The sequence below is a fragment of the Chinchilla lanigera genome, unplaced genomic scaffold (genome assembly GCF_000276665.1).
Source record: "Chinchilla lanigera isolate Chin_1 unplaced genomic scaffold, ChiLan1.0 scaffold00094, whole genome shotgun sequence".
In the NCBI taxonomy this organism is placed as follows: Eukaryota; Metazoa; Chordata; class Mammalia; order Rodentia; family Chinchillidae; genus Chinchilla; species Chinchilla lanigera.
The window spans coordinates 1345246-1369612 of NW_004955495.1; the positions used below are offsets into that span (position 1 = coordinate 1345246).

A 24367-nucleotide genomic window follows, 5' to 3' on the forward strand; every position below is an offset into this window, starting at 1 on the left:
TTTTTTAAAGGAGTAACGTCCTGAAGGTAGACACCATGTAGTTCTTCATCCGTATGTTTCTCATTCCCAGTACATGGCACCGAGAACCGAATGAATGAAGGGACAAGAGCGTGAATGATGGAATGAATGAAGGAATGAACTAATCAACCAGCTCTGCACAACATCGGTCCTCCCAGTCAGGACTCAACACCACTGACTGAACGAGTGAAGGAGCCCAGTCCAAGAATTCAGATGTCCTCAGGGGAACTGCTGGAGGAACAGTAGGAGAAGCAAGCTCTGGGTTTTGTTTTTGTTTTGTTTTGTTTTGGCTTTTTGAGACAGGGTCTCACTATGCAGTTCAGGCTGGCCTTGAGCTCACTTTGTAGCCCAGGCTGGTCTCGAACTCACAAGGATCCTCCTGCCTCAGCCTCCCGAGTGCGCCACCACACCCAGCTAAGCTCTGGGTTTTGTTTGCTCATTTCTTGAGGGTCTCTCCACGTAGCCCAGCCTGGCCTTAAACTTACAGCAATCATCCTGCCTCGGCTTCCTGAGTGCTGGGATGACAGGTATGAGCCACCACACCTGCCAACCTCTGAAACTCACCCCAAAATCTCTACCCACCCCACTTTGCCCAACTCAACCAACCCACATCCTCCGTCACTACTGACTAAACTCAACCCAACAGCATCCACTGTCTATCACCTGGTAAAAGGATAAATAAAAACATGGTGTAGCCAAACCATGGAAGCTTGACTGACAATAAAAAGGAAAGAAGTAGCTGGCTGTGGTGGTGCACACCTGCAATCCCAGCACTCTGGGAGGCTGAGGCAGGAGGATCCCAAGTTCGAGCCCAGCTTGGGCAAATTAGTGACGCAGTGAAACACAGTCTTACAATAACAAATAAAAAGGGCTGGGGAAAGAGCTCATGTGAAGTCCCCGGGTTCAATCCCCAGTCCTAGGGAGAGAAAAGGGAATTAAATACCGATGAAATACCGAGGCACGCCACAAAACGGACCAAGGGAAAGCAGCCATACAAAAGGCTGCGGGTTATCCAACTCCCCTTACAAAAGCTCCACAGGGGCGAATCCGTGAGGGGTCGCCCAGGGATGGGCTTGGGAAGAAATAGGAGCAACTGGTACTGGCTATGGGAATTCTTCGGGGGATGGTGGTTAGTCAAAGACTGTGGTGATGGATACACAAGTTTGAATACACTAAAAGCCATTTAATTACACACTTTAAATGGGTAGATGATACGGTATGTGAATTCTATCTTAATAAACCTGCTATTAAAACTGTAGCACAATGGCGAACCCTCAATTCAGGTTACCCCAAACCCAACCTCATCTTAACCGACGTTCTGCTCAGCTCCACAACTGCCAGCACCACTCCCACCACACCCCACTTCTCAAATCAGCCCTCCTGTACTGCAGTCCAACAGCCCAGTCCAAACCCTGCTTTGTTTTTCTGTGGTGCCAGGGGCTGAACGCAGGGCCTTTGCACTGACTTACATCCCCGGCCCTCCTCTCGTTTCTTATTTTACGACAGGGTCTCAAGTTGCTGAGTTGCCCAAGATAGGCTCAAACATTCGATCTTCTTGCCTCAGCCTCCCAGGGTGCTAGGATCACAGGCATGTGCCACCGTGCCTACCTCGATGGTTACCTCTTGATCCAGCAGCTGGGGCAAACCAGCCACAGATTCCTGGACTAATCCAAGTCCGCATGGAAGCTGCGCGTGGTGGCACATGCCTGCAACCTCAGCACTGTGAGCAGCTGAGGCAGGGCGATCTCAACTTGAAGCCCAGCTTGGGTAATTTAGTGAATTAGTGAGACCCTGCCTCAAAATAAAAAATAAAAATGAAAAAGGGTTGAGGGTACAGCTCAGTGTGAAGGCCCTGGGTTCAATCTCTAGTCCTGCCAAAAAAAAAAAAAGAGAGAGAGAGACAGGAACACAGTTCCTTGGTTTATTCTCAGACTTGAGATGCCAACGTTGCCCTGTGGCCTGGTGAGTGGGGAGAAGTGGGAGGAAAGGGGGTGCTGGAATCTCCTTCCTATCCCAGCTTTCCCTAAGAGGAAGCAGATTAAATACACACCGGAGGGGATCTTCCCTTTCGCACAGACCCAGGATAAATAGGGCAGCACCATTAGGATCCTGACTCCCCGCCCCCGCCTCGGCCCGACACCCGGCACAGCGCGGTGGGCTTGGGGTCTGGGCGCGGGTGGGGGCTGGGGGCGCAGAGTCCGACTCAGTCCCTTCACCGAGCTCCCACCTGGGAATGGGGCGAGCGGGGGCCCCAGCTTGGTGCCAGCGGATATCCAGTGCTTAACTATGAGGGGCAGGGTAGCACCAAAGGGCACGGGCGGAGGGCGGGTGGCACGGGCATCCGTCAGCTCGGAGTTAGAAGCTCACCGCACGGGGGCTCTGGGCTGGGGACGGGAGTGTGGCCGGGCTACAGTGCTGCCACCCAGGGCCGGGCGCTCGGGCCAGTGGGGGCGTCTGTCTCCCACCACCCCCCGGAAGGGACAAGGGACGTCATGTGCCTGTGACAAGCGGAGTCCCATCACCTGGCTGCAGAGTCCCAGGAGACGATAAATACGGCGGCTGTGAGCCTCAGCACCAAATGTGCCCCTCGCGGGGCTCCTTCGCTTTGCTCCCGCCCCCAGGCGCTCAGCCGCTGAAGCACACAGGGCCCAGCTCAAACCCGAACTTCTGGTTCGCCTGGCCGAAGTCCGAGGCCGCCACGTCCAGCAGGGGCAGAAAGCCCGGCCGGGAGGAGCGCAGCTGCAGGACCGTCTTCGCCTGGCCCTTGCGGAGCTGGGAGCGGACACGGATGGGACGTCAGAGGGCAGGTATCCGGGACCCCACCTCGCCGCCCTCCACAACCCCGCCCTTCCACCTCACCCGACAGCCATCGTGGGGGACCTCGATGGTGGCCGCCGCCGTCTGGTTGAAAGACACCTCCTCGCCGTTGGTGCCCAGGAAGCGGACCGAGCGGCCGTGGTCACCCGCAGCCTCATCCAGCCAGGCGGCCGAGTTCTGGCAGGAGAAGGTGAAGCGCTGCTCGGCTGTGGCGCTCAGCAGCTTCAGGAAGTTCAGCTGGACCACACTCACCGGGGCTCCATCGGCATCCACGTAGAAGAACTGGGGTGCAGCCAGGCGGGGGGTGAGGGTGCGCCTTCGCACTGAGCTCCACCCCCATCCCTTTGATGAGGCAGGGTTTCACTAAGTTTCCCAAGGCCGGCCTGGAACATGAGATCCTCCTGCCTCAGCCTCCCGAGTGCCGTGCTGGGCTGACAGGAGGGGCTCCCACGAGTCATTTTAAAGCTCAGTGTGTTTGCGGTTAGGGTGTGAGCTTTATGAAATCGCAGTGTTTCATTCACTGCTCTTCACAGCGCTTGGCGGGCACCCACATGACATAAACAAACCCTAAACTTAACCCAGCAGCCCTCGGGCCGGCTCCTGTCATTACACAGCTCTGAGGGGGGCCAGAGAGAGACCCCAGGCCAGGAGCCCCAGCTCCTCTCTCCCCTCCACCCAATCAACTACAAAGCCCTATTCACTTGAACTCAGACACTCTTCCCACCCAGCCCTTTGAATTCCCACCACCGACACTCCCTTTGCTCTTCTGCACCCATGCCCCCGCCCTGCCCCGGGTCTCCTGGCCTCCAGTCCACACCCACACCAGCCCCAGACACATTCTCCTAACACGGAGACTGGATCTGGGTCCCTCCCTCACTCAAGCACATTCCATGGCTCCCCATTGCCCGTGGGTCCTCCCCGGCCTGGCCCTCAGCTGCCTCTTCCACCTTTCTCCTCGGCGCCTTCCTCCCCACTCCCTACAGCAGAACAAGGGGCATTTTCTTAAAGCTCACCAGATGTTCTTTAGCCTTTGGGCCTTTGCCTATGCCTCGCCTGGAACGGTTGTCCCTGTCCCCGCAACCTGCGAGCCCAACTCACTCTTCGGGCTTCGGCGGAGATGTGGGCTCTACCAAGCCCCAGCCCTGCCTCTGCATTCCGCCGTGCCCAACACCCCCTGTGCCACGCGTCCAATGCCACTCAGGCCCTCCCACGTGTGAGCACCTTCTCTCCCTCCCCCATCCCCTCCCCAGCGCCACCCGGCCCAGGCCTCACCTTCTTCCCCCGCCGGAAGGTGCTGTACCAGCTTCCGGGCTTCTCCTTGGACCAGGAGGCCAGCTTCACCTGGGGGTGGGGGTGGGGTCACTGCAGCAGGTGCCCCGGGGGGCCCACCCTGTCCCTTGGCATTGCCTCTCCAGGGGGGCACAGACCAAGGCCTCCCTGTGGTACCCACGGGGCTGGGGCTTCCTGCCCCCCCAGGCAGCCCTCACCCATGCCTGAGGGGATGGGGACAAATCCCCCGGCTCCCTCGGCCCTAAGCGGGACAATTCCCATCTGCCAGGCAGGTGCGCTACCACTCTGCTACATCCCTAACCCTTTTTATTTTCTTTTCAAACAAAGTCTTACTGGGCTGGGGATTTAGCTCAGCAGCACAGTGCCTGCCTGGCAAAAGCAAGATCATGAGTTGGATTCCCGGTACCAGAAAAAAAACCAAAACCAAAAAAAAAAAAAAATTTCCTCTCAAACAAAGTCTTACTGATGTACTCAGGCTGGCTTTGAACTTGTGGTCCTCCTGCCTCAGCCTCCTGAGTAGCTGTGATTACAGGTTTGTACCATGACTGGTCTTAGTGGTTTGTTTGTTTGTTTATTTATTTATTTATCTATTTGGTTTTGTGAGACAGGGTCTCACTATGTAGTTCAGGATGGCCTCAAATTCACTAGATGGCGCAGGCTGGCCTCCAATTCCTGACACTCCTGCCTCAGCCTCCTGAGTTCTGGGATTACAGATGTGTGCCACCATGCCCGGTGACTTTCTGGAGCTCCATTTTACAGACAGAAAAACCAAGGTGACAGCTCTGAACTCCAACCCCGGGCATCCAGGGTTTAGAGTCAATGCCACTCACCCCTCGCTGTCCACTTTTGCTAAACCTGGCCCTTGTGTGGGGAGGCCATGGGCTCAGGTCTCCCAGGTGAAGGACTCCAGGGTTTCCAGGGGGACTTATAAAATGGTGTGGTGACGCACACCTGTAATCACAGCACTCAGGAGGCTGAGGCAGGAGGGTCGCACATTCTTACCTCCCAGCCTGCAGCCTGAAGGCAGCGAGCCCCCTGGGGCCCGCAAGACAGTAGTTAGGCAGCAGTGCAGCTGGCCGGTTAAGGTCATCTGGGACTCTAGAGCCGGACTGCTTTGGACAGTCTCAATACTATTCTGTGCCTGAGTTTCTCCTATGCGGGCTGATGATACAACCACAATCACCAGGTGGCTGGGATGCAATAAATGTGCAGGCGAAGTCCTTGGAACAGGCCTGGCGGACGTAAGCACTTTTAAGTGCTAATTTTTTTAGGATTTGTCACCGTTGTGTTTGCTTTAGTACTGGGGAGTCAACCTGGGGCATTCTCCCTGAGCTACATCCCCAGCCCTGTTCATTCATGTGTTTATTTATCTATTATTTATTTTTTCAATTTCAAGACAGGGTCTCACTAAGTCACTAAGTTGCCCAGGTAGAGCTCTAATTTGCAATCCTCCTGCCTCAGCCTCCCAGAGCGCTGGGTGGCAGGCGTGCGCCCCCGTGTCTGGCTTAGCAGATCAGATTTGTTTGTTGTTGCTCTTTTTAAAATCTCTCTTCCCTGCAGAAAGGGACAGAGGTTTTGGGAGGTTTTGTTTTGTTTTTCTGTTTTCAGCTGGGGTTAGAACCCAGGGCCTCAGGCGTTGCTCTACAGGAGCGCTCTGCAAGCACTCTGCGCCCCCAGCCCAAGGGTTTTCTCTGTGGTCCTTCCAGTCCGGGTGACATACACTGTCAGTAAGTGGGGACGGAAGGCAGGTACGGCGGGGCACACCTGCAATTCCAGCACTCTGCAATCCAGAAGCTGAGGCAGGAGGGTTGCTGGGAGTTCATGGCCTGCCTGAACTACACGGCAACTCTGTCTCAAAAAAAAAACTACACTGAAAAACTAAATGTTGGAGCGGGGAAGGACAAGCCCCACGGCGGTTCCCCTGCTCACCGTCTCAAACCTCTTGTCTGGGTACAGGCAAGTCTGTCCTCCCGCTGTGAAGTTGCAGAAAACCCTGAGCGCATCGCGGGCACAGCCCTGGTTTGGGTCGATCCAGTAATCGCCTGCGGAGCCAGGGGGGCCGGGTGAGTGGAAGTGGGGTCTCCCCGCCCCAGGAGGGACAGACCTTGCCTCACCGTCGGGCAGGTGCGGATGACTTCGGTGCAGCTCGTGGCACACGAGGCCCGGGCGCTCGGCGGTGCCCGGAGGTCGCTGCAGCTGCTCCAGCTCCGAGCTCAGCGACGTCAGCGAGGCCAGCACCTCCTCCAGGCCGCCCTCCGGGACGGCGCTGCGCCGGCGGCGTCTGCGGCTGCGCAGCCCGGGGAGCTCGCCCGGGGGCCCCTGGGCACCGATGGGGAGTGGCCATGGTGGAGAGGTGGGCGGACCCGGAGGGATGAAGAGAGACACAACGAGGCAGAGGAGGGCGAGAGACAAGCGGTGGGCAAGAGAGGCGAGGCGGAAATGAAGCAGCGGATGAGTGTGGAGACAGAGACAAGGACCGAGTCAGAGCCAAGACCTCCCCACTGGTCCCCTCCCGCAGCTCAAATGTCCTGGGGCCCTCGAGGACCTCTCCATCACCTGGGTCCCTGAACACCTGGCCGCGCTCGGGAGACCCCACGGAACCCCCAAAACGGTCTCGCCCTCCCTGTCCCCAGATCTGGTGCCCCCAGGGAACTCACCGGGGGGCCGGGGGGCCCTGGGGGTCCAGTGTCGCCGGGAGGACCAAGGGATCCCTGGAGGAGCAGTGAGTTTGGGGTGAAGCCTGTTTGTGGGAACCCCGCCTTCCTACACACGCGCGTTCTCACCGCCCCAGGCCATGCTCCCCGCTAAGCAGCAGCGCCCACATTTTCTTCCCGTATTTCCCGTCCCCAAAGTCAAGGCCACATCGTGGAGAAGTTGCAGTTTACTGAGCAGCGCCCTTTTCTTTCCCAGCAGTGTATAAAATAACGCGATGGGCGTCTTAGGTTTGACGAAAGGGCAGCGGGTGTCGGGTAAATGTTGGGGTGTGGCTGCGGGGGAGGCAGGGAGGGTTCGGGGGCTTGGCCGGAGCGAGGGGACTCACCGGGGATCCTTTGGAGCCTTTGGGTCCCACAGGGCCCTGCAGGGTGGAGACACGGAAGGCTGGGTCCCAGCCCGGCCTGCCGCGGTGACCCCGTCCTACAACCCCCCCATACTCACCGCCACGCCAGGGGGCCCAGGGGGGCCTGCAGAGCCCGTAGAGCCAGGAGACCCCTGGGGAAGGGACACGAGGGTCCGTGTTAATGGGGTGCAGCCGTATTGCCCAGACGTCCCTCCGACAAGGCTTCGGTGCCTCAAAGGGAGACCCCCCAAACCCCAGACAAGTCTCCAGAGACCCCAAATTCTAGACCCAGCCTCCAACCCGCAAGTCGCCGGATTACAGCCCCCGCTTCCCCCACTCACGACCTGCACTGTTTCCCTGACCCCACAGCCAGGCTCCGGGCACGCCCCACCCTCCGCCTCCCCAGTCGCCCCCAACCCCCACTTCTGACATTTCCCTGCTCAGGACAGGATACTTACAGGGTCTCCCTGGGGGCCACGGGGGCCCTGCACGCCCGGAAGCCCCTGGTCCCCTTTCTCTCCAGCCTCACCGGGGGGACCTATGAGGCCTTGCAGTCCCAAATGGCCCTGGAGGACAGAAGAGCGCAGGAAGGGCAGGTGTGGGCAGCCCGGGGGGGGGGCAGTGAGGTGGGCAGCAGGGGGCGCCCCGGGCTCCCCGCCGGGGAGGAGCGGACGCCGCGTGGCGGCTCTGGGCTGGGCGTGGCGCCAGGCGCCCTTACCTTCTCCCCCTTGGGGCCAGCGTCTCCCTTCAGCCCTGGGAGGCCGGGGGGGCCCTGGGGAGGACACGGCGTTGTTGGTGACTCTCGTGAAAGCCCGAGGCCCGTGGGGCGGTGGGAGGTGTCTCTAAGGGGGAATTCCCCGAGTCCCCAGTGGGAACTACTGCGGGTGTGGTCGTGGGGACACTGGGGGGGGCCCAGGTCATGGGGGCAGGAAGGGTGGACCGGGACGGGTGACCCGGTAGGCCGTGAAGACGGAGGGTCGTGTGGAGGGTCGGTGGGGGCCGTGAACGGGGCGGGCAGAACAGAGGGCTAGAGGGGACAGGCAGCGTGCACGGTCAGTGAGGGGTCAGCGCCAGTGGTTCCTGATGCTCACTGGTGCCCAGTGCGGCCCTCAGAGCTGGGACCTCAGGGATGGAGCCGTCTCTTACCAGGGGGCCTGGAGGGCCCATCAGCCCGGGGGACCCCAGCAGGCCCGGCTCGCCCTGCGGATGGGGCAGAACAGAGTGGCCGTGAGGGGCCACAGCCAGGGTGGACACCCCCGCCCCCCCGGGCTCCTCCCAGCCATGACGCACGCGCAAGGTGGGACCCTGCACCCTCCACCCCAAGGTCGCCCCACTCACCACAGGGCCTGGGATCCCCTGAAGGCCCTCGGGCCCGGCACGTCCAGGGGGCCCTTGTGCCCCCATGGGGCCTGTCCTCCCTGGGGGCCCGTCAGGACCTGGCTCCCCCTGAAACAGATGGGGTAAAGGAGGGTCAGGGGGCTGCGAGGGGGCCTGCCTCCCGACCCTGGAGCCACCGGGAGAGGGGACCCTGGCTGGTCACAGGTACCGTCCCCTCCCGAGGCCCCACGTGGGGCCAGCGCGGGGCCCGCTGGGCAGGCGCTCACCTTGGCACCTTTGTCCCCTTCTCTGCCTTCTCGGCCCACGCGGCCTGAGGGACCCTGAGCAAGGAAGGCGGGCGAGGGGAGGGGGTGAGCGGGGGCTGCGGAGTTAATGAGGTTCTTCGAGCTGAGCCCAGGCACCCGGGGGTGGGTGGTTACTCACCCTCTTGCCGGGGGGTCCTGGGGCACCAGGTTCCCCAGAAGCACCAGGTGGCCCCTGTGGGGAGGAGGGCAGCTTGGTGTTGGTGGCCAGGGGATGCCAGGGACCAGAAGACAGCTCCCCAAAGCGCCACTTTGCACCCCATCTCCTGAGGACCCCCAAGCTGCTCTCATTCGGGGTCCCAGAGGCAAAGCAGGAGCACGTGCAGTGGCCCCACACCCGCTCTGGTCCCCCCGCCCACCCATCATCCACCCCACACACTCACCGGTGTCCCGACATCACCAGGGTCTCCTTTGGCCCCCGGAGAGCCATCTGCACCCTGCAGGGGCCGGGGGAGAGAATGGAGAGGGATCACGGACAGGCCTTGGGGGTCCGCGAGGAGTCGGGGCGGCGCTTGGAGGAAAGTATCTGCTCCACTGACCTTGCCCAGGTCTGTGGTTTTGGGGGGAGGTGGGGACAGAATGAGGGAACGTGCTAGGCTTGAGGGGGCAGGGGGGACACTCACTGCAGGGCCAGGGTCTCCTGGGGGCCCCAGATCTCCCGGCATCCCGGTGGGGCCCTGAAACACAGAAAGCCGCGATCACTTCTGTGCGTTGGGATGAGCCATTGAACACAGATAACGTGCTCCGGCTCACGCTGGCAGGCGCACGCTGGGGCACGTGGAAGCCCCCTGGTGAGGGAGCCCCAGAGTTTAATGGGGCAGGCACTGAGCTAAGAATGCTCCGTGTGCCTCCTCACCGCGTCCTCCCTGAGCTCTGCACCGCGGGGCCCGGGGGGGGACACGGCAGGCAGAGCAGGTGAGGTGGCACCACACACACTCCGATGCCCTGTCCCCACCCCAAACCACACCAACACTGCAGAGCGGTTTCAACCTACAGCCCAATGCCGAAGTCACACCAACCCCAGATCTGACCCAGCATCACCCTTGGTCTTTCCACCAAGGCTAGAGTGACTCAAGGTGAACTTAACTCCCACCCCACACAGTGATGTACGTGCTGTATGTGTATGTTTCATTCATCTATTTATCCGTCTGTCTGTCTGTCCAGCCATCCATTTATCCATCTAGTCATTTGTTCCTTCACCCATTCATCCATCCACCATCCATTCATCCGTGTATTTATCATATTTATCATCCCTTCCTCCCATTCACCATTCACCCTCATCCATCCACTCATCCTCATCCATTGATCAACCATTCATCCCTCTATTCATTTGTCCATTAATTTATCCACTATCCATTCGTCCACCCATCCATTTATCCATGCGCTCATCTATTCAGCCATCTGTCTGTCCATTCATCCAGTCACCCACCTAACCATCCAGCCATCCCTCTATCCATTCACTCATTTATCCATCCATCCATCCATCCACCCATCAATCCATCCATTCATCATTGATTCCTTCCACTCATCATCTATTTATCCATCAGTCCACCCACCCATCCATCCATCCCTCCATCCATTCATCCATCCATCCATCCATCATCTATCCGTTCATTCTCATTCATCCATCCATCATCCATTCATCCCTCCATTTACTTGTTCATTGATTCATCCTCTATCTTTCCATTTATCCACCCTTCTATCCATTAATCCACCCACCTCTCCAGCCAGCCAGCCACAATCCAGGTTGCCCACAGCATCAGCAAATTAGAGGAAGGGAACCCTGGCTAGAAGTTTTGGGGAGACTCAAGGGTACTCAAGTATCCCCCAGTTTCTGCCTCCATCTCCAGCTCTGCCCCAAGGACTCACCATGTGCCCTTTGGGTCCGTCCTCTCCAGGAGGACCTTTCTTGCCTGGGGGTCCGGCAGCACCAGATGGACCTGAGTCCCCCTTTTCACCAACTTCACCTCTGGGCCCCTTTGCACAGAGAGGTCAAAGGTCACACTGGTTTGAATTCTCCAAGAATCAAGAATTAGCAGACCTGGATTCAGGACTTTTTTGGGGTCAGAGGTCAGACCGAGGCTTAGGTTTAGGCTACCCAATGGTCAGAGGTCAGAGAGACCTAGGGCTTATCGATGAGCCAGTTGCCCATCCATCAAGGGCAAAGTTGGTCCACCCTGTGTGCCCCCCAAAGGGAACTAAAGGGGCTCCCTCTGGGCCACTCATCCCCAAGCCAGGCCTCATGGTTTGAATTTGAGTACCCAGCCGCCCTGTTAGCCCTGCACGGTTAAGCAGTGTATGCAACTGTACACAGCAGCCGTCTCTGAGGTCTTTCCCCGCGGTAACCAGGGAGGCCCAGACGTCCTAGGTCAGTGGGCGACCTGGGGCTACCCGGATGTCAAGCTGGCCCGATAAGCCCAGGGGTCAGGGGTTCCCTGAGATGAATCCAGAGGCCACACCGCACAGCCACTCACCTGAATTCCTGGGGGCCCCGGGGGCCCTGGGTCCCCAGCATCTCCTGGCTCTCCCTGCAGGAGGCAATGTGAGCAGGAGGAGCAGTCGACCCCAGCAGACGGGGAGGGGCTCCCCAGAACAGCCGCCCCGGTAAGAACACATTTCCTCCAGCCCACGCAACCCCTTTCTCTACTCACCTTCTCACCCACGGCGCCCGGCTGGCCAACGCCGCCAGGGAGCCCCACCGGGCCCTAGGGGCAGCAGGGCACAGAGGTGAGCACGTGGGATCCCCAGAGCCTCGTCTTGGGAAATGCGGGTTCCCACCCTGAGCGCCCAGAGCCCTTACCTCTGATCCGCTGGGGCCATGGGGACCTCGAGGGCCTGGGGCTCCATGGGGACCCTGCGGGAGGACCAAAAGGTACCCGTGACCCTACAGCCCCGGAAACGCTGTGGTGACCGCACCCTTGCTACCAATGACCTGCAGGACCCTTAAAATGGTAATGCGGCCATGAGCCCCCGAATGGCTCCACAGGTCCCCGCCACCCTGCAACTCCGCCTCCCCCCACGTTCCCTGGGCACCCGTACCATGGACCCCACGTCTCCGACCTCCCCCTTCTCTCCGGGAGGGCCTGGCAGCCCCTGCGGAACAAAGAAGAGAGATTGCAGCACGGAGTGGGGGCAGGGACTGAGGCATCACCCCCGAAGCCCAGGCACCCACTTGAGGGCCTGGGGGGCCGTTCACCCCCGTGAAGCCTCGGACTCCGTCGTCGCCTTTCTGTCCAAAGAGGCCTGGGGGTCCCCGGCGTCCCTGAGCTCCGTCAGCTCCCTGGGAAGGGGACAAGAGCAGGGCACAGTTGGGGTAGGGGCCAAGGGTCAGAGGTAGAGTGGGGTCAAAGGTCAGGATCGGGGTCAAGGGTTGGAGTCAGGGCTCATGTTGGGGAGGGTGAGGATTGGGTTTAGAGCTGGGGTTCATTTGGGTTAAGGGTCCTAGTTCAGGAATGAAGTTGAGGGTTGGGTCAAAATTTGTCTGGGGAGGTTGGTTTTTGTTTGTTTTGAGACAGGGTCTTGCTCTGCAGTGCAGGCTGGCCTTGAGCTCACTATGCAGCTCAGGCTGGCCTTGAATTCACAGCAGTCCTCCTGCCTCAGCCTCCTGAGTACTCAGCTATGGTGAAAGTTTTGAGCTGGCCATAGATGGTGAGTCTTGAGTTTTGGGTCAAAGTTAAGGGCATCAGCAGGGTTCTGATGGGTGGTTTAGGGTCAGGGTTGAGGGTGGGGCCTGTCATGGCTTGAACAGGTGGACAACAAAGTTCACAGATTGAGAGTTAATCCCCAGATTCCTGTGTTAATGGAATTATTTGTTTATTTTTTGAGACAAGGTCTCATTATGCAGTTCAAGCTGGCTTTGAATTCACAGAGATCCCGCCTCAGCCTCCTGAGGGCGAAGACCCCAGGTGTCTTAATGGCTCTTAAATGGTATTTGCAGGATTAGAACTAAGTGAGGTCCTCAGGGTGGGGTCCCCTTGGTGGTTTGGTGGTTTGAGCTGGCATCTTGCTGTCACCCACGGGGCACCCTTTGCCATGTGTGACAGCAAAAAGGGCTTTGCCAGGTGCCAAGCAGAGCCACCAACATGGTCATGAATTTCACAGCTGAGACTGGGTCAAGGTTGGAGTTGACATGGGGTATTGAAGATAGAGCACAGAGCCGGGCGTGGTGGCACATGCCTGCAATCCCAGCACTTGGGAGGCTGAGGCAGGAGGATCACTACAAGTTTGAGACCAGCCTGGGCTACAAAGTGAGCTCAAGGCCAGTCTGAACTGCATAGCGAGACCCTGTCTCAAAAAGACAAAAAAAAAAAAGAGGAAGATAGAGCATGGTGGGGTGGAGGCTGGGCCCAGGGCCCAGGAGGTCACAAAGCTTCGAGCACTCACCGGGGGTCCTGGGTGTCCCACGGGGCCCCTCATGCCTGTGGGTCCAGGAGGGCCCTGGAGGAGCGAACAGAACAGGAAATCCCTGTAGGTTCCTGGTTGAGGACGACTTGGGGCCCTAGATACGTCCATCAATACCTCCCTGACCACACCCCGTTAGTCTGCCCCGCCCACCCGGAAGCGATCTTGCTTGGCCCCACCCTCACTGGGACGGAGAGAGATGTCCCGGCTTGGCTTTCCATCGAGGGGGAACTCAGGGAGGCAGGACACGCTGCGGCCTCTGATGCCCGCCCACCTCCACATCCCTGGCCTGCTCTGCCCTCCCCTCAGCGCCACCCCTGTCCCCAGCATCCCCTCACTCACCGCGTCTCCTTTGTCACCTTTGCCGCCCTTGTGGCCGGGGGCTCCCACCTCGCCCTGCGGAGGAAATGGTGTGAGGAGAATCCAGCCCCCCCTGCCCCCCTCCCCCCACCGCATCCCTGCTCTGTGCCCCTCACCTTGTCCCCCTCCTCGCCTGCAGGGCCGGCAGCTCCCGAGGGGCCCTGAAGCCCCAAGGGGCCTGGGACCCCGTCCTTTCCGGTGGGGCCTGGTGCACCTCGTTCTCCCTGGTGGGGTGGAAAGCGATGCATCCTCGTCAGGGCCCCTGTGTGTCACAGGGCCAGGCCCTGGGCTGCCAGGGAAGCGGGCACGCAGCACACTCACCGGGGACCCCTTCTCGCCTGCGGGACCCACGGGGCCTTGGCTGCCACTCTGGCCAGGAAGCCCAATGCCGCCTGATGGGCCCAGGGGACCCCGCTCTCCAGGGGAGCCCTGGAAACAGGAGCAGAGGGTCAGGGTAAGTTGCTTTTGCTTTTGTTTGTTTTGAGACAGGGTCTCCCTGTGGAGCACAGGCTGGCCTTGAGCTCACTGTGTAGTCCAGGTGGCCTCGAACTAGCAATCCTCCTGCCTCAGCCTCCCTTCTGGCCTATTTTTTGGCTGTCATGTCTGGCTATACTAGAATGTAAGCTCCAGGAGAAAATATATGTTGATGTGTGGCACACAGGCGGGTATGTGTTGGGGTGCCGCATGGATATGGCATGAGTGTGGGCCCCAGTCCATCACGCCCAGGGTTCCTGTGTGGAAATGAAATCCCCATTTGTAGAAGTAAGATGGCGGCCGTCATCTATGGTGTTTAGAGGTGGGAATTTGGGAGAGTGACTGGGATTAGATAAGGTCTTGAGGGAGGAGCCTCCCCCAGGTGAATCCTACTGGAAGAAGAAGAAGAAGAGCCGGGCGTTGCGGTGCGCATCTGTCAGCCCAGTACTCAGGAGGCTGAGGCAGGAGGATTGCCAGGAGTTTGAGGCATATGAATAAGACAGGAAGTATCTCATCACGGCTTTCTTCCAGACAAGGAGACTGAGGCTTGCTGGTGACACCACTGCCCGGCCAAAGAACAGCGGGACTGAGTGTGCCACAGGCCTACCTGACTCCAGGGTGACAAGCGTCATCGTGACAACACCTGTGTCCCCTGCACCTCCCACCCCACTCTCCACAGTGGTTTTACTTACATTGGCCCCGACAGGCCCAGGGGGACCTTTGTCACCCTTCAATCCAGGGGGTCCCTGAGGGAGGAGATGATACAGTCAAGAGACCCCCCTGGGGGCCCTGGCTCTGCCCTCCTGAGGCCCAATGCCTTCTCCGCTGCACGGCCCGCGGGCACGTGTGGCAGGGTCCCCAAAAGGCACTCACAGGGTCCCCAGGGGCTCCTTTGGGGCCGGGGAAGCCCCTCAGTCCTGGCGGCCCTTCCTTCCCAGCAGGTCCTAAGGGTCCAGGCTCCCCCTGTGGGAGCACAGAGCAGCGGTCAGGTTATAGAGAGGGGGTGTCTCCTGCAAACCTGTGACCCTGGGACCTCCCCAAGGGCGGGCTGCTAGCTCCTAGGAGGCCGGAGGGCCATCAAAGGGACCCTGGGGTCATCGGCCACAAGGCAGGGTCTCACCTTGGCCCCCTCTCTGCCTTCAGGGCCCGGCAGCCCATGTTCACCAGGAGGCCCGGGGGGGCCGGGGTGCCCCCTCTCACCCAAGGGCCCCGCATCTCCTATCTTTCCCTGCAGAGGAAGAGGGTGCGTTTGCCTGAGGGGGCCTGGGGTAGGCCTTCAGAGACCCAGGCCCAGCGCCCTCCCAGGGTCCCCCAACTGGTGCAAAATGGGGTCCACTCTGACCTGAGGACCCAAGACACCTGCTGGTCCCGGTGGACCCGTCTGACCTTGGAAGCCCTGGAGGGAAAATACAATGGGGGTGTCACATGGGAGGAGGAAAGGGCGGGCCTAATAAGGTCAGGGGTCAAAGTGAAAGGGTCACTTACCAATTCTCCTCTCTGTCCGGGGTGCCCTGGTACCCCATCTTTGCCCTGGGGACCCTGGGGGACAAGGTGGGAGAGGGTTGTAGTCTTTCCCCAGGTCTCCCTATACCCGACCCCCAACTGGGGTGACCTCACTCACAGGGGGGCCCTTCGGTCCAGGGAACCCTGGGGGCCCTTGCAGTCCAAGGAGGCCCTGAAAGGGAAGCAGAAATCATTACCTCACCTCTCCTGCCTGCCTTCCGCCCAACCCCACGATGCCCGGAGAGCTAGCACACAGAAGCACCTACTGCGTGCCGAATACTCCACACAATAAATAATTTCTAGATGGGTGTGGTGGCACGCCTGTAATCCCAGCACTCGGGAGGCTGAGGCAGGAGGATCCTTGCGAGTTTGAGACCAGCCTGGGCTACAAAGTGAGCTCAAAGCCAGCCTGAACTGCATAGCGAGACCCTGTCTCAAAAATAAATAAATAAATAAATAAATAAATAAATTCTAGCCACACCTGTAACCCCAGCACCTGGGAGGCTGAGGCAGGAGAATTGCTGCGAATCTGAGGCCAGCCTGGGCTACATAGCAAGACCCTATCTCAAAAAAACCAACAGCAACAACAATAATAATAATAATTTCGCTGGGTGTAGTGGCGCATGCCTGTTACCCCAGCACTCGGGAGGCTGAGGCAGGAGGATCCTTGCGAGTTTGAGACCAGCCTGGGCTACAAAGTGAGCTCAAAGCCAGCCTGAACTGCATAGCGAGACCCTGTCTCAAAAAGACAAAAAATTAAAAATAATAATAATAATGCTGGGGCTGGGGATTTAGCTCAGTGGCACAGCGCCTGCTTGGCAAGCACGAGGTCCTGAGTTCAATTCCCAGCACCAAAAAAAAAACGTGTGTGTGTGGAAATCAGGCACAGAGAGGTTAACTGACTTCCCCATGGGCACACAGCTGGTGAGAAGCAGAGCTAGGACTGCGTTTTGTCCTCTGCATTATGATGCCTCCTTGGGCTTGTGCCCTGCTCAAAAACATACACACAAAAGCGCACACACACACACACACACACACACACACACACTCACTCACCTTTTCTCCAGGGACTCCTGGGGACCCGTCCTGGCCCACATCGCCCTGGGACAGAGTGAAAGAGATTCAGATCCCAGAACAAACCCAGCTGGAACAGATGTGAGGCGGGTAGAGTCCCGGGGAGCTGAGACAGGAGGGTCCTGATCGCCTGCCAAACCCATACCTTGGGGCCCGGTTGTCCTGTGGCCCCTGGCTGCCCCCTCTCTCCACGGGAGCCCTGGACAGAAAGAGGCAAAGCACAGAAATCAGGAGCCCTAGACAATGACATGAGGTCCAGGTCCCCTCCCTCCACGATGCCCCCGCCCGCCCAGGGCCACAGACGTGCCCGAGTCCTCCCCGCCCTCACAGCCCCCGGCACCCTCTCCGCTTTCTGCTTACGGGTGGTCCTCGCTCTCCTTCCTGCCCCTGCTGGCCCGCCTTCCCCTGAAACGTGAGCCGGGGAGGGAAAGCAGGAGAGTCAGGGCGCACGGGGATCACACCGCTGGGCCGGGCACACGTCCAGGAGGATGCCGGCCCACACTCACTCCCAAGCCTCGCACACACACATGCAGGTCACGCTCAATGACGCAAAGATCGCAGACGACACATCAGACTGGACCTACGGGGTCTGAAGAGACCACCAGCTCCACCCGCCCAGACAGCATCCCAGCCATGCGGGGCTCTCTGTGGCATGCACGTAGCAAGGCCACGCGATACCCTGAGCTTGTCATGGGACATGTCCCTTGCACGACTGACTTCTGATTTGGGGGTCTCGCTATGCAGTTCAGGCTGCCTTGAACTCACTATGTAGCCCAGAGCCTGGTCTTGAACTCACAGCAATCGTCCTGCCTCAGCCTCCCCAGTACTGAAATTAGAGGCACACGTGCCACTACATCTGGTGTTTGCACCATTTACACCCCCACAAACACAAGCACACATGGGTTCCTGTGACGACGTGGTCCTGATAAACATATCAGTATACGTACACGCATCCATGTACCACACACGGGCCGTTTACCCACTTGCGACGCACATGTGCCCATATACAGTGGCACCCTCAATGATGAACACGTTTGTTTGTTTGTTTTTTGTCTTTTTGAGACAGGGTCTCACTATGCAGTTCAGGTGGCCTTGAGCTCACTGTGTAGCTCAGGCTGGTCTCGAACTTGCAACGATCTTCCTGCCTCAGCCTCCTGAGTGCTGGGATTACAGGTACGTGCCACCACACCCAGTAAACACATTTGTTTGTGAACAATTTGGTCTGCATTTGGCAAAATTTTGTGGGTTTTTTGGTGTTTTTTTTGTTTGTTTTTTTTCCAGTACCGGGAATCGAACTCATGACCTCGCATTTGCCAGGCAGGCGCTGTGCTGCTGAGCTAAATCCCCAACCCCCAAAGTTTTGTTTTCATTTGCAACCTCTGCATCAGCTGACACACACAACCATGGCCATCCTTTCCCACATGGACAGAAATGTGGCCATCTCTTCCAGAATCATGGAATGAATCAAGTTCATGAACCCAGCTGAGGTACAAGTGTAAGGCATGCACGTGGACACACTCGCACACAGAAACACATGTCCTTGTCTACACAAATACACACGCATGCACACACACACATGCACACACGCATGGGCACTGTCAGACAGGCTCCTGCCCTTGTCCACCCGGGCTCGGCCGGCAGGATGCAGCTCACAGACCCTGCCTGGTCCGCACGGTGAGGTGCATGACACACGCGTGCACACGCGTGTGGTCACGGGCCCACGCACGGTCACAGCTGTGACCGTCTACCGGGACCCTGTTTGCAGACAGTGTGCTCACAATGTTTCCAAGCAGAGACGCAGCCCCAGCACCCACCCCAAAGACAAACCCTCCCCATGCCCCACCCCAGGACGGTGACTCACCCGCTTTCCTTTCTCTCCCAGTGGCCCCAAGGGCCCGGGAAATCCAACAGATCCCTGCACAGAAAGAACCAGAGGAAGAGATGGAGATGGGCAGAATTGGCCCCTCACCCCATCCTCTGAGGCCTTCAATTCCAGCGGCTTCCTTGGGTCCCCCCAGCCACAGAATCCTCCAAAGGCAGCCTCTGCCCCCTTTTGTCTCCCTCTCCCCACTTCTAGCTGCATGCAGCCACACTGGCCTCCACAGTGCTTGTCGGTACACAAACATGTTTCTGCCGCAGGACCTTTGCACAGGTTGCTCCCTAGGCCTCAAATGCTTTCCTCCCAGACCTCCACAAAGCCGGCTATTGCTCATCACTTAGATGCCACTTGGCTGCTCTTCTGCCATCCTCCTGACCACTACCTCCTCCAACTCATCCTTCGCTATCACAAAACAGCACATCAATCCAGTTTTCATTTCAAATACTTGTATCAAAATGACTGTATTAGCCAGACTTGGTGGTGCACATCGGTATTCCCTGCATTTGGGAGGCTGAGGCAGGAGAAACACTACAAGTTTGAGGCCAGGCTGGGCTACCTAGCGAGACCCTATCTCAAAAAACAAAAGTAACAACAACAAATGACCGTATTCGCTTGCTTCCTTATTCAATGTCTGCCTCACACCATGAGGACAGAGTGCAGCGGTCTTCCCACCGCCTGGCACCTCGTGAGTACCTATTCAGTATCTGCTGGGCATGGTGGCACACGCCTGTCATCCCAGCACTCCAGGAACACGAGGCAGGAGAACGGTAAATGTGAACACAGCCTGGGCAACTTAGCGCCTTAGTGAGACCCTGTCTCCAAATAAAACAACAAAAAGAACTGGGAATATAGCTCAGTGCAAAGGCCCCCAGTTCAATCCTAGAATCCCTCCCCAAAAAAGCTGCTACCTAACCAACTCCAGCCCACGTGCTGAGGATTTTGGAGGAAGTAGATGTCGCAGAGCTCAGATGTCCCTCCCCAGCCCTCTGTGCAGACTGAGTCTACAGCAGCACAGACACTTGTCCAAGCCACCCAGCCGCCGTGTGCTGCCCCAGCCTCCAAGGCCCTCCCTCCTCCTTCCTGTCTGAGGACACCGCAGTCCTGCACAAATGCACACAGAGACTTGTCAGAATCTGAGTTCATTACCGAAGACTCAGTTTCTGACCAAGCAACAGCATTTCTGCCCTGATTGAAGCTCTCCTTCCCAGAGCGCCTACACTGTGTGAGACATTATGCTAAGGGCTTTATCAGCATCACTTCACTTTATCATTCTTGCTGGGTATGGTGGTACACACCTATAATCCCAGCACTCACTCGGGAGGCTGAGGCAGGAGGATCACTGCAAGTTCAAGCCCAGGCTGAACTACATAGTGGACTCTTAAAAACAAAAAAACAACACTTTATCATTTTTATCTGAGTCTCAATCCCGGACCCTCCCCTAGCCAAACTGGGTCTGGGCGGCTCTGGACAAGCGTTTAAGCAGCTCCAAGCACCAGTTTCCGTATGTGTAGCCTGGGATACCAATGAAACCTTCTTTGCAAGGTTTTGGGATAGGGTCAGGGGCAGAAAGTGCTCAACATGCTGTTTGGTACAAAGTAAAATGATCAGGAAACATCAGAGGACCTCTGTGGGCCGGGGTCTCCCATGTGTTACAGGCTTCATCCCCAAGGTGGCGCTACTGGAAGGCGTTGGCAGCCTGTAGGAGGTGGGACTTACAGAGAGGTCTACAGGTCATTGGCAGCATGTCCTCAAAGGAGCTTGGGACCCCTCTCTCTCTTCCGTTGTTGTTGCTGTTGTTCATTTTATTTATTTATTTATTTATTTATTTTTGTCTTTTTGAGACAGGGTCTCGCTATGCAGTTCAGGCTGGCCTTGAGCTCACTTGGTAGCCCAGGCTAACCTCAAACTCTCAACAATCCTCCTGCCTCAGCCTCCCGAGTGCTAGGATTACAGGCACGCGCCACCACACCTCGCATGTTGTTGTTGATTTGAAACATGGCCTAGATTTGAAACATGGCCTAGCTATGTAATCCCAGCTGGCCTTGAACTCACTATGTAGCCCACACTGGCCTCCAACTTGCAATGATCCTCCTGCCTCAGCCTCCCAAGGAACTGGATGACAGGCATGTGCCACCTCACCCAGGTGGGATGAAATCTCTAAAACCATAACCAAAATAAACTTTTTTTTTTGACAGTAGAGGGATGGAACCCAGGACCTTCTCACTGAGCTCCATCACCAGCCATTTTTATTGTTTTGAGCAAGATCTCCCTAAGTTGCTAAGTTGCCCAGGTTGGTCTCAAATTTGTAATCCTCCTGCCTCAGCCTCCCAGAGTGCTGTGATTATATGTGTCCACCACCACACCTAGTTTCGGGTATTTCTTTATAGCAATGGGAAGCTCACTAATGTGCTGTTGTTATGCATAATGATTATTTTTTTTGTTTTTCGTTTTTTTTGTGTGTGTCATTTTGAGACAGGGTCTCACTCTACAGTTCAGGCTGGCCTTGACCTCACTTTGTAGCCCAGGCTGGTCTCGAACTCACAATGATCTTCCTGCTTCAGCCTCCCAAGTGCTGGGATTACAGGCATGCGCCACCATGCCCGGCTTGCATAGTGATTGTTACCAACCTCGGCTTCCCCAGTATGTCACAGCCCTCATCCTGAACGGCTAACACACTGATTGGTCTCTGGCTGGCAGCTTCTCTCTTCAACTCCCATGAGCCTCTGCTCTCACAGGTCAAGTTCTATACTTGGCTATGATGTCATGAATTTATCCCCAAACCTGTTTATATCCTCAATACTTGTCACAGGGTCATGGGATTAAATGAAAATTTGTAAGAACTGATGAAATACAGATAGGAAAAGAAAGCTGTGTATTAAACCTGAATTGAGTGGAACAGATTCAATATAAAAAGAAGTCACTAAAAAAAAGTTGCTGTCAAATTAGGTATAGACAAGATAACCAGGGTGGTTAAGACGGGGGAAGAGATGCAAATCTGAACTAATTCTGCACTCACATTTGTCTCCAAGTACCTTTAAATTCCTGATCTACTTTCCATAAACAGCCAGTGATAACTCACTCATCATGTAATCTGGGTGTGGTTTAGGCAGACAGATAAATCTCATCAGTATCCTCATCCATCAAAATGCTAGCAAACAAATGTATACAGTGCTTTGGCCAGGTGTGGTGGTGCACACCTGTCATCCCAGCACTCAGGAGGCTGAGGCAGGAAGATCCCTGACAGTGCAAGGCCAGCCTGGGCTACATAGCAAGGTCCTGTCTCAAAAAAGGAGACAGACTCAAAAATCGTGTTGCCAGTAACAAGGCGCTCTTTGAACACTTGTCCATCTGATGCCAAACCCCATATTTTACCCTCTCAAGTGACCCATGAGTTGGACAGCTCACCCTCAGACCTCAGCCAGGACCCCTATTGGTCCCTGGCCCCTGCCCCGCCCACCCCTGCTCCCTGGCTTCCTACCTTAGGTCCTGGGCGTCCAGGATATCCTGGGAGACCCGGCACACCAAGATTGCCCTGCAGGGAGATTACAGGGCAAAGGTCAGAGGGGAAAGGTCAGGATGGCTGCGGCTGCACCCTGAGAACCAGAGAAACTGCGTTCAAGTCCTGGCTACCGCTTGGGGGTGGGTGCATGTCCTCGGGGAGAGCATTCAACTACAGCAATCTCAACTTCCTTATTGCCCTGGGTGCGGTGGCGCGGCCTCTAATCCCAGCCCTCTGGGAGGCTGAAGGAGGAGGATCACAAGTTTGAGACCAGCCTGGGCAATTTAATGACTTGGGGAAGCCCTGTCTCAAAATTTAAAAAAAAAAAAAAAATTAGAAGTGTTGGTGATGTAGCTCAGTGCGAAGGACTTCAGTTCGTTCCCTGGTACCAACCAATCCATCAAAATAGCTTCTTGCTCTAGAAATACAAATCAGATCTGTGCTGGGGGCTGCTCCGCAGTGCTGAACTGAGGGATTAAGAGGCAAGGTGAGGGTGCTGCCCGCCTCCTGCGGTGGGAGACCAGGGCCGCAGGGAGCGAGGTGTGGCCCGTGGTGAGCGCTTGCCTAGCATTGGGGGGGTCTGGATCCCAACCCCCACCACGAAAGGGGGGACAGAGGCCAAGGCAGGGAGCACCCTGACTGCAGGGAGGGTTGACCACGGAGGATTCACCTTCTCCCCAGCAGCGCCCGGGGACCCGTCCTCGCCCGCCAGCCCCTCCGGCCCCTTCAGGCCTTCGGGCCCGTCCTCTCCGCGGGGTCCGGGAGGCCCTGGCTGTCCCTGGAACAGAAGAGGGGCCTTGATGTCAGCCTTTGTCCCTCCTGCTCCCTCGGGCCCCCCAGCTCACCCCCTCACTGGCTCCCCCAGAGCCCCAGACCCACCCACACCCCTCTGCTGCTGCTCGCCTTACCCAGTCTCCTTTTGGGCCCAAATCGCCCTTGAAGCCAGGGAAGCCGTCCTCTCCCTGGGCGAGAGAAAGCGGCAGAGGTCAGGCAAGGGACACAGCCAGGACCCCACAGTGGGGCTCCCTCCCCTCCAAAGAATCCCCTCCTCGCTCACCCTCTCTCCTTTTTCTCCTTGGAGGCCTCGATTGCCGGAGGTACCCTGCAAAATAAAATTTCAAAAAGCTCTCAGTAGCTGGGTATGATGGTGCACACCCATCATCCCAGCCCTCAGGAGGCTGAGGCAGGAGGATCGCCACGAGTTTGAGGCCAGCTTGGGCTGCATAGCGAGACCCTGGCTCAAAAACTAAAAAATAAAACTAAAAAGCTCTCAGTCTCTTTCCCTGATCAACAAGTGTCCAGGTTTGGTCCCCTGCCTGAAATAGCCAGAACTGTCCCAAGAGGACCGCGGACCACAGGAGGGGGGTGGGGGTCCGACACGGAGGAAATGATCCATCCCCAGAGCTGCCAGTGCCCACCCGCTGCCCCCTCTGTCCCTAGCTGCATCCCAGGGTCCTGCGTGTGGGGTGTGCAGGAAAGGCCCACTTTCCAAGCATCGATCCCCGTGTCCCGGGGACACTGTGTCCAGCGCTGCTCTGGCTGGAGGAGGAGGACCGTTCCAAACTGCAACCACATTCTCAAGGCAGAAGAATGTCTCCCAGGGCCGCTCACAAGGGCACTGCAGAGGTTGGTACAGGCTCAGCAGGGCTACAATGTAACCAAGCTCAAGGCCACAAGGTAATTACGTGTTGGGCAACAGCAATTCACAGGACCACAGCATAAATTCTGCGGTCATTGTGGCGACAATTGTCCTCTGGCCTCGGCTACAATGTAACTAGATTCAGCTACAACACCAGCTTCAACTAGGCTCAGTCCCCCTTTATCTGCAGGGACAGGTCCCCAGACTCCACCGGGACCTGAAACCATGTACCTACCCCCAGATATGCTATGGTTTTTGTTTAGGGTTAGGGCTAGGGTTAGGGTTCAGATTTTTGTTTGCAGTACTAGGGATTGAACCTAGGGGCTTCACACGGAGCTATGTGCCCAGCCTATTTGTTATTTTAAATTTTGAGACAGAGTCTCACTAAGTTACTAAGTAGTCCAGGCTGGGCTTGAATTCGTGATCCTCCTGCCTCAGCCTCCCAGAGTACTGGGATGACAGGCGTTTGCCACAACCCCTGACTCCTATATATACCACGTTTTCTCCTCTATTTACGTAATTGTGAAGGTTTAACTTAAAAATTACGTGGAGAGAATAACAACAACTAATAATAAAACAATAATTAAAATATGCTGTTGAAAAGTTATATGAATGTAGCCTCTCTCTCTCCCTTCCTCCCATCCCTCCCCCATTTCTCTCTCTCCCCAAAAACATCTTATTGTACTTTCACTTTTTCATTTAAAGGAAGCATTTT

General features: G+C 57.1%; 1 protein-coding gene across 2 annotated transcripts in view; it reads right to left on the bottom strand.

Moving 5' to 3' along the window:
• Positions 1-1925: 1925 nt before the first annotated feature.
• Positions 1926-24367, bottom strand: part of Col5a3 (collagen, type V, alpha 3) — a 39513-nt gene continuing 17071 nt past the window's right edge. The window contains exons 28-67 of one of the 2 annotated variants that reach the window (XM_005405578.1): positions 23071-23115; positions 22922-22975; positions 22684-22791; positions 21993-22046; positions 18497-18550; positions 16996-17040; positions 16781-16834; positions 16618-16662; positions 15680-15733; positions 15544-15597; positions 15401-15454; positions 15179-15286; positions 14932-15021; positions 14751-14804; positions 13906-14013; positions 13701-13808; positions 13567-13620; positions 13207-13260; positions 11996-12103; positions 11863-11916; positions 11624-11677; positions 11475-11528; positions 11298-11351; positions 10693-10800; positions 9447-9500; positions 9207-9260; positions 8945-8998; positions 8788-8841; positions 8522-8629; positions 8330-8383; positions 7902-7955; positions 7642-7749; positions 7282-7335; positions 7166-7201; positions 6783-6836; positions 6240-6444; positions 6055-6167; positions 4108-4176; positions 2878-3117; positions 1926-2790 (exon numbers count right to left, since the gene is read on the bottom strand). In XM_005405578.1, the coding sequence (XP_005405635.1) occupies positions 2644-2790; positions 2878-3117; positions 4108-4176; positions 6055-6167; positions 6240-6444; positions 6783-6836; positions 7166-7201; positions 7282-7335; positions 7642-7749; positions 7902-7955; positions 8330-8383; positions 8522-8629; positions 8788-8841; positions 8945-8998; positions 9207-9260; positions 9447-9500; positions 10693-10800; positions 11298-11351; positions 11475-11528; positions 11624-11677; positions 11863-11916; positions 11996-12103; positions 13207-13260; positions 13567-13620; positions 13701-13808; positions 13906-14013; positions 14751-14804; positions 14932-15021; positions 15179-15286; positions 15401-15454; positions 15544-15597; positions 15680-15733; positions 16618-16662; positions 16781-16834; positions 16996-17040; positions 18497-18550; positions 21993-22046; positions 22684-22791; positions 22922-22975; positions 23071-23115 (3087 nt within the window). In that variant the 3' untranslated portion in view covers positions 1926-2643. Of the gene's footprint in view, positions 2791-2877; positions 3118-4107; positions 4177-6054; positions 6168-6239; positions 6445-6782; positions 6837-7165; positions 7202-7281; positions 7336-7641; positions 7750-7901; positions 7956-8274; positions 8384-8521; positions 8630-8787; positions 8842-8944; positions 8999-9206; positions 9261-9446; positions 9501-10692; positions 10801-11297; positions 11352-11474; positions 11529-11623; positions 11678-11862; positions 11917-11995; positions 12104-13206; positions 13261-13566; positions 13621-13700; positions 13809-13905; positions 14014-14750; positions 14805-14931; positions 15022-15178; positions 15287-15400; positions 15455-15543; positions 15598-15679; positions 15734-16617; positions 16663-16780; positions 16835-16995; positions 17041-18496; positions 18551-21992; positions 22047-22683; positions 22792-22921; positions 22976-23070; positions 23116-24367 lie in introns of those variants that run through there. The other variant, XR_001231389.1, reaches the window with a different exon arrangement.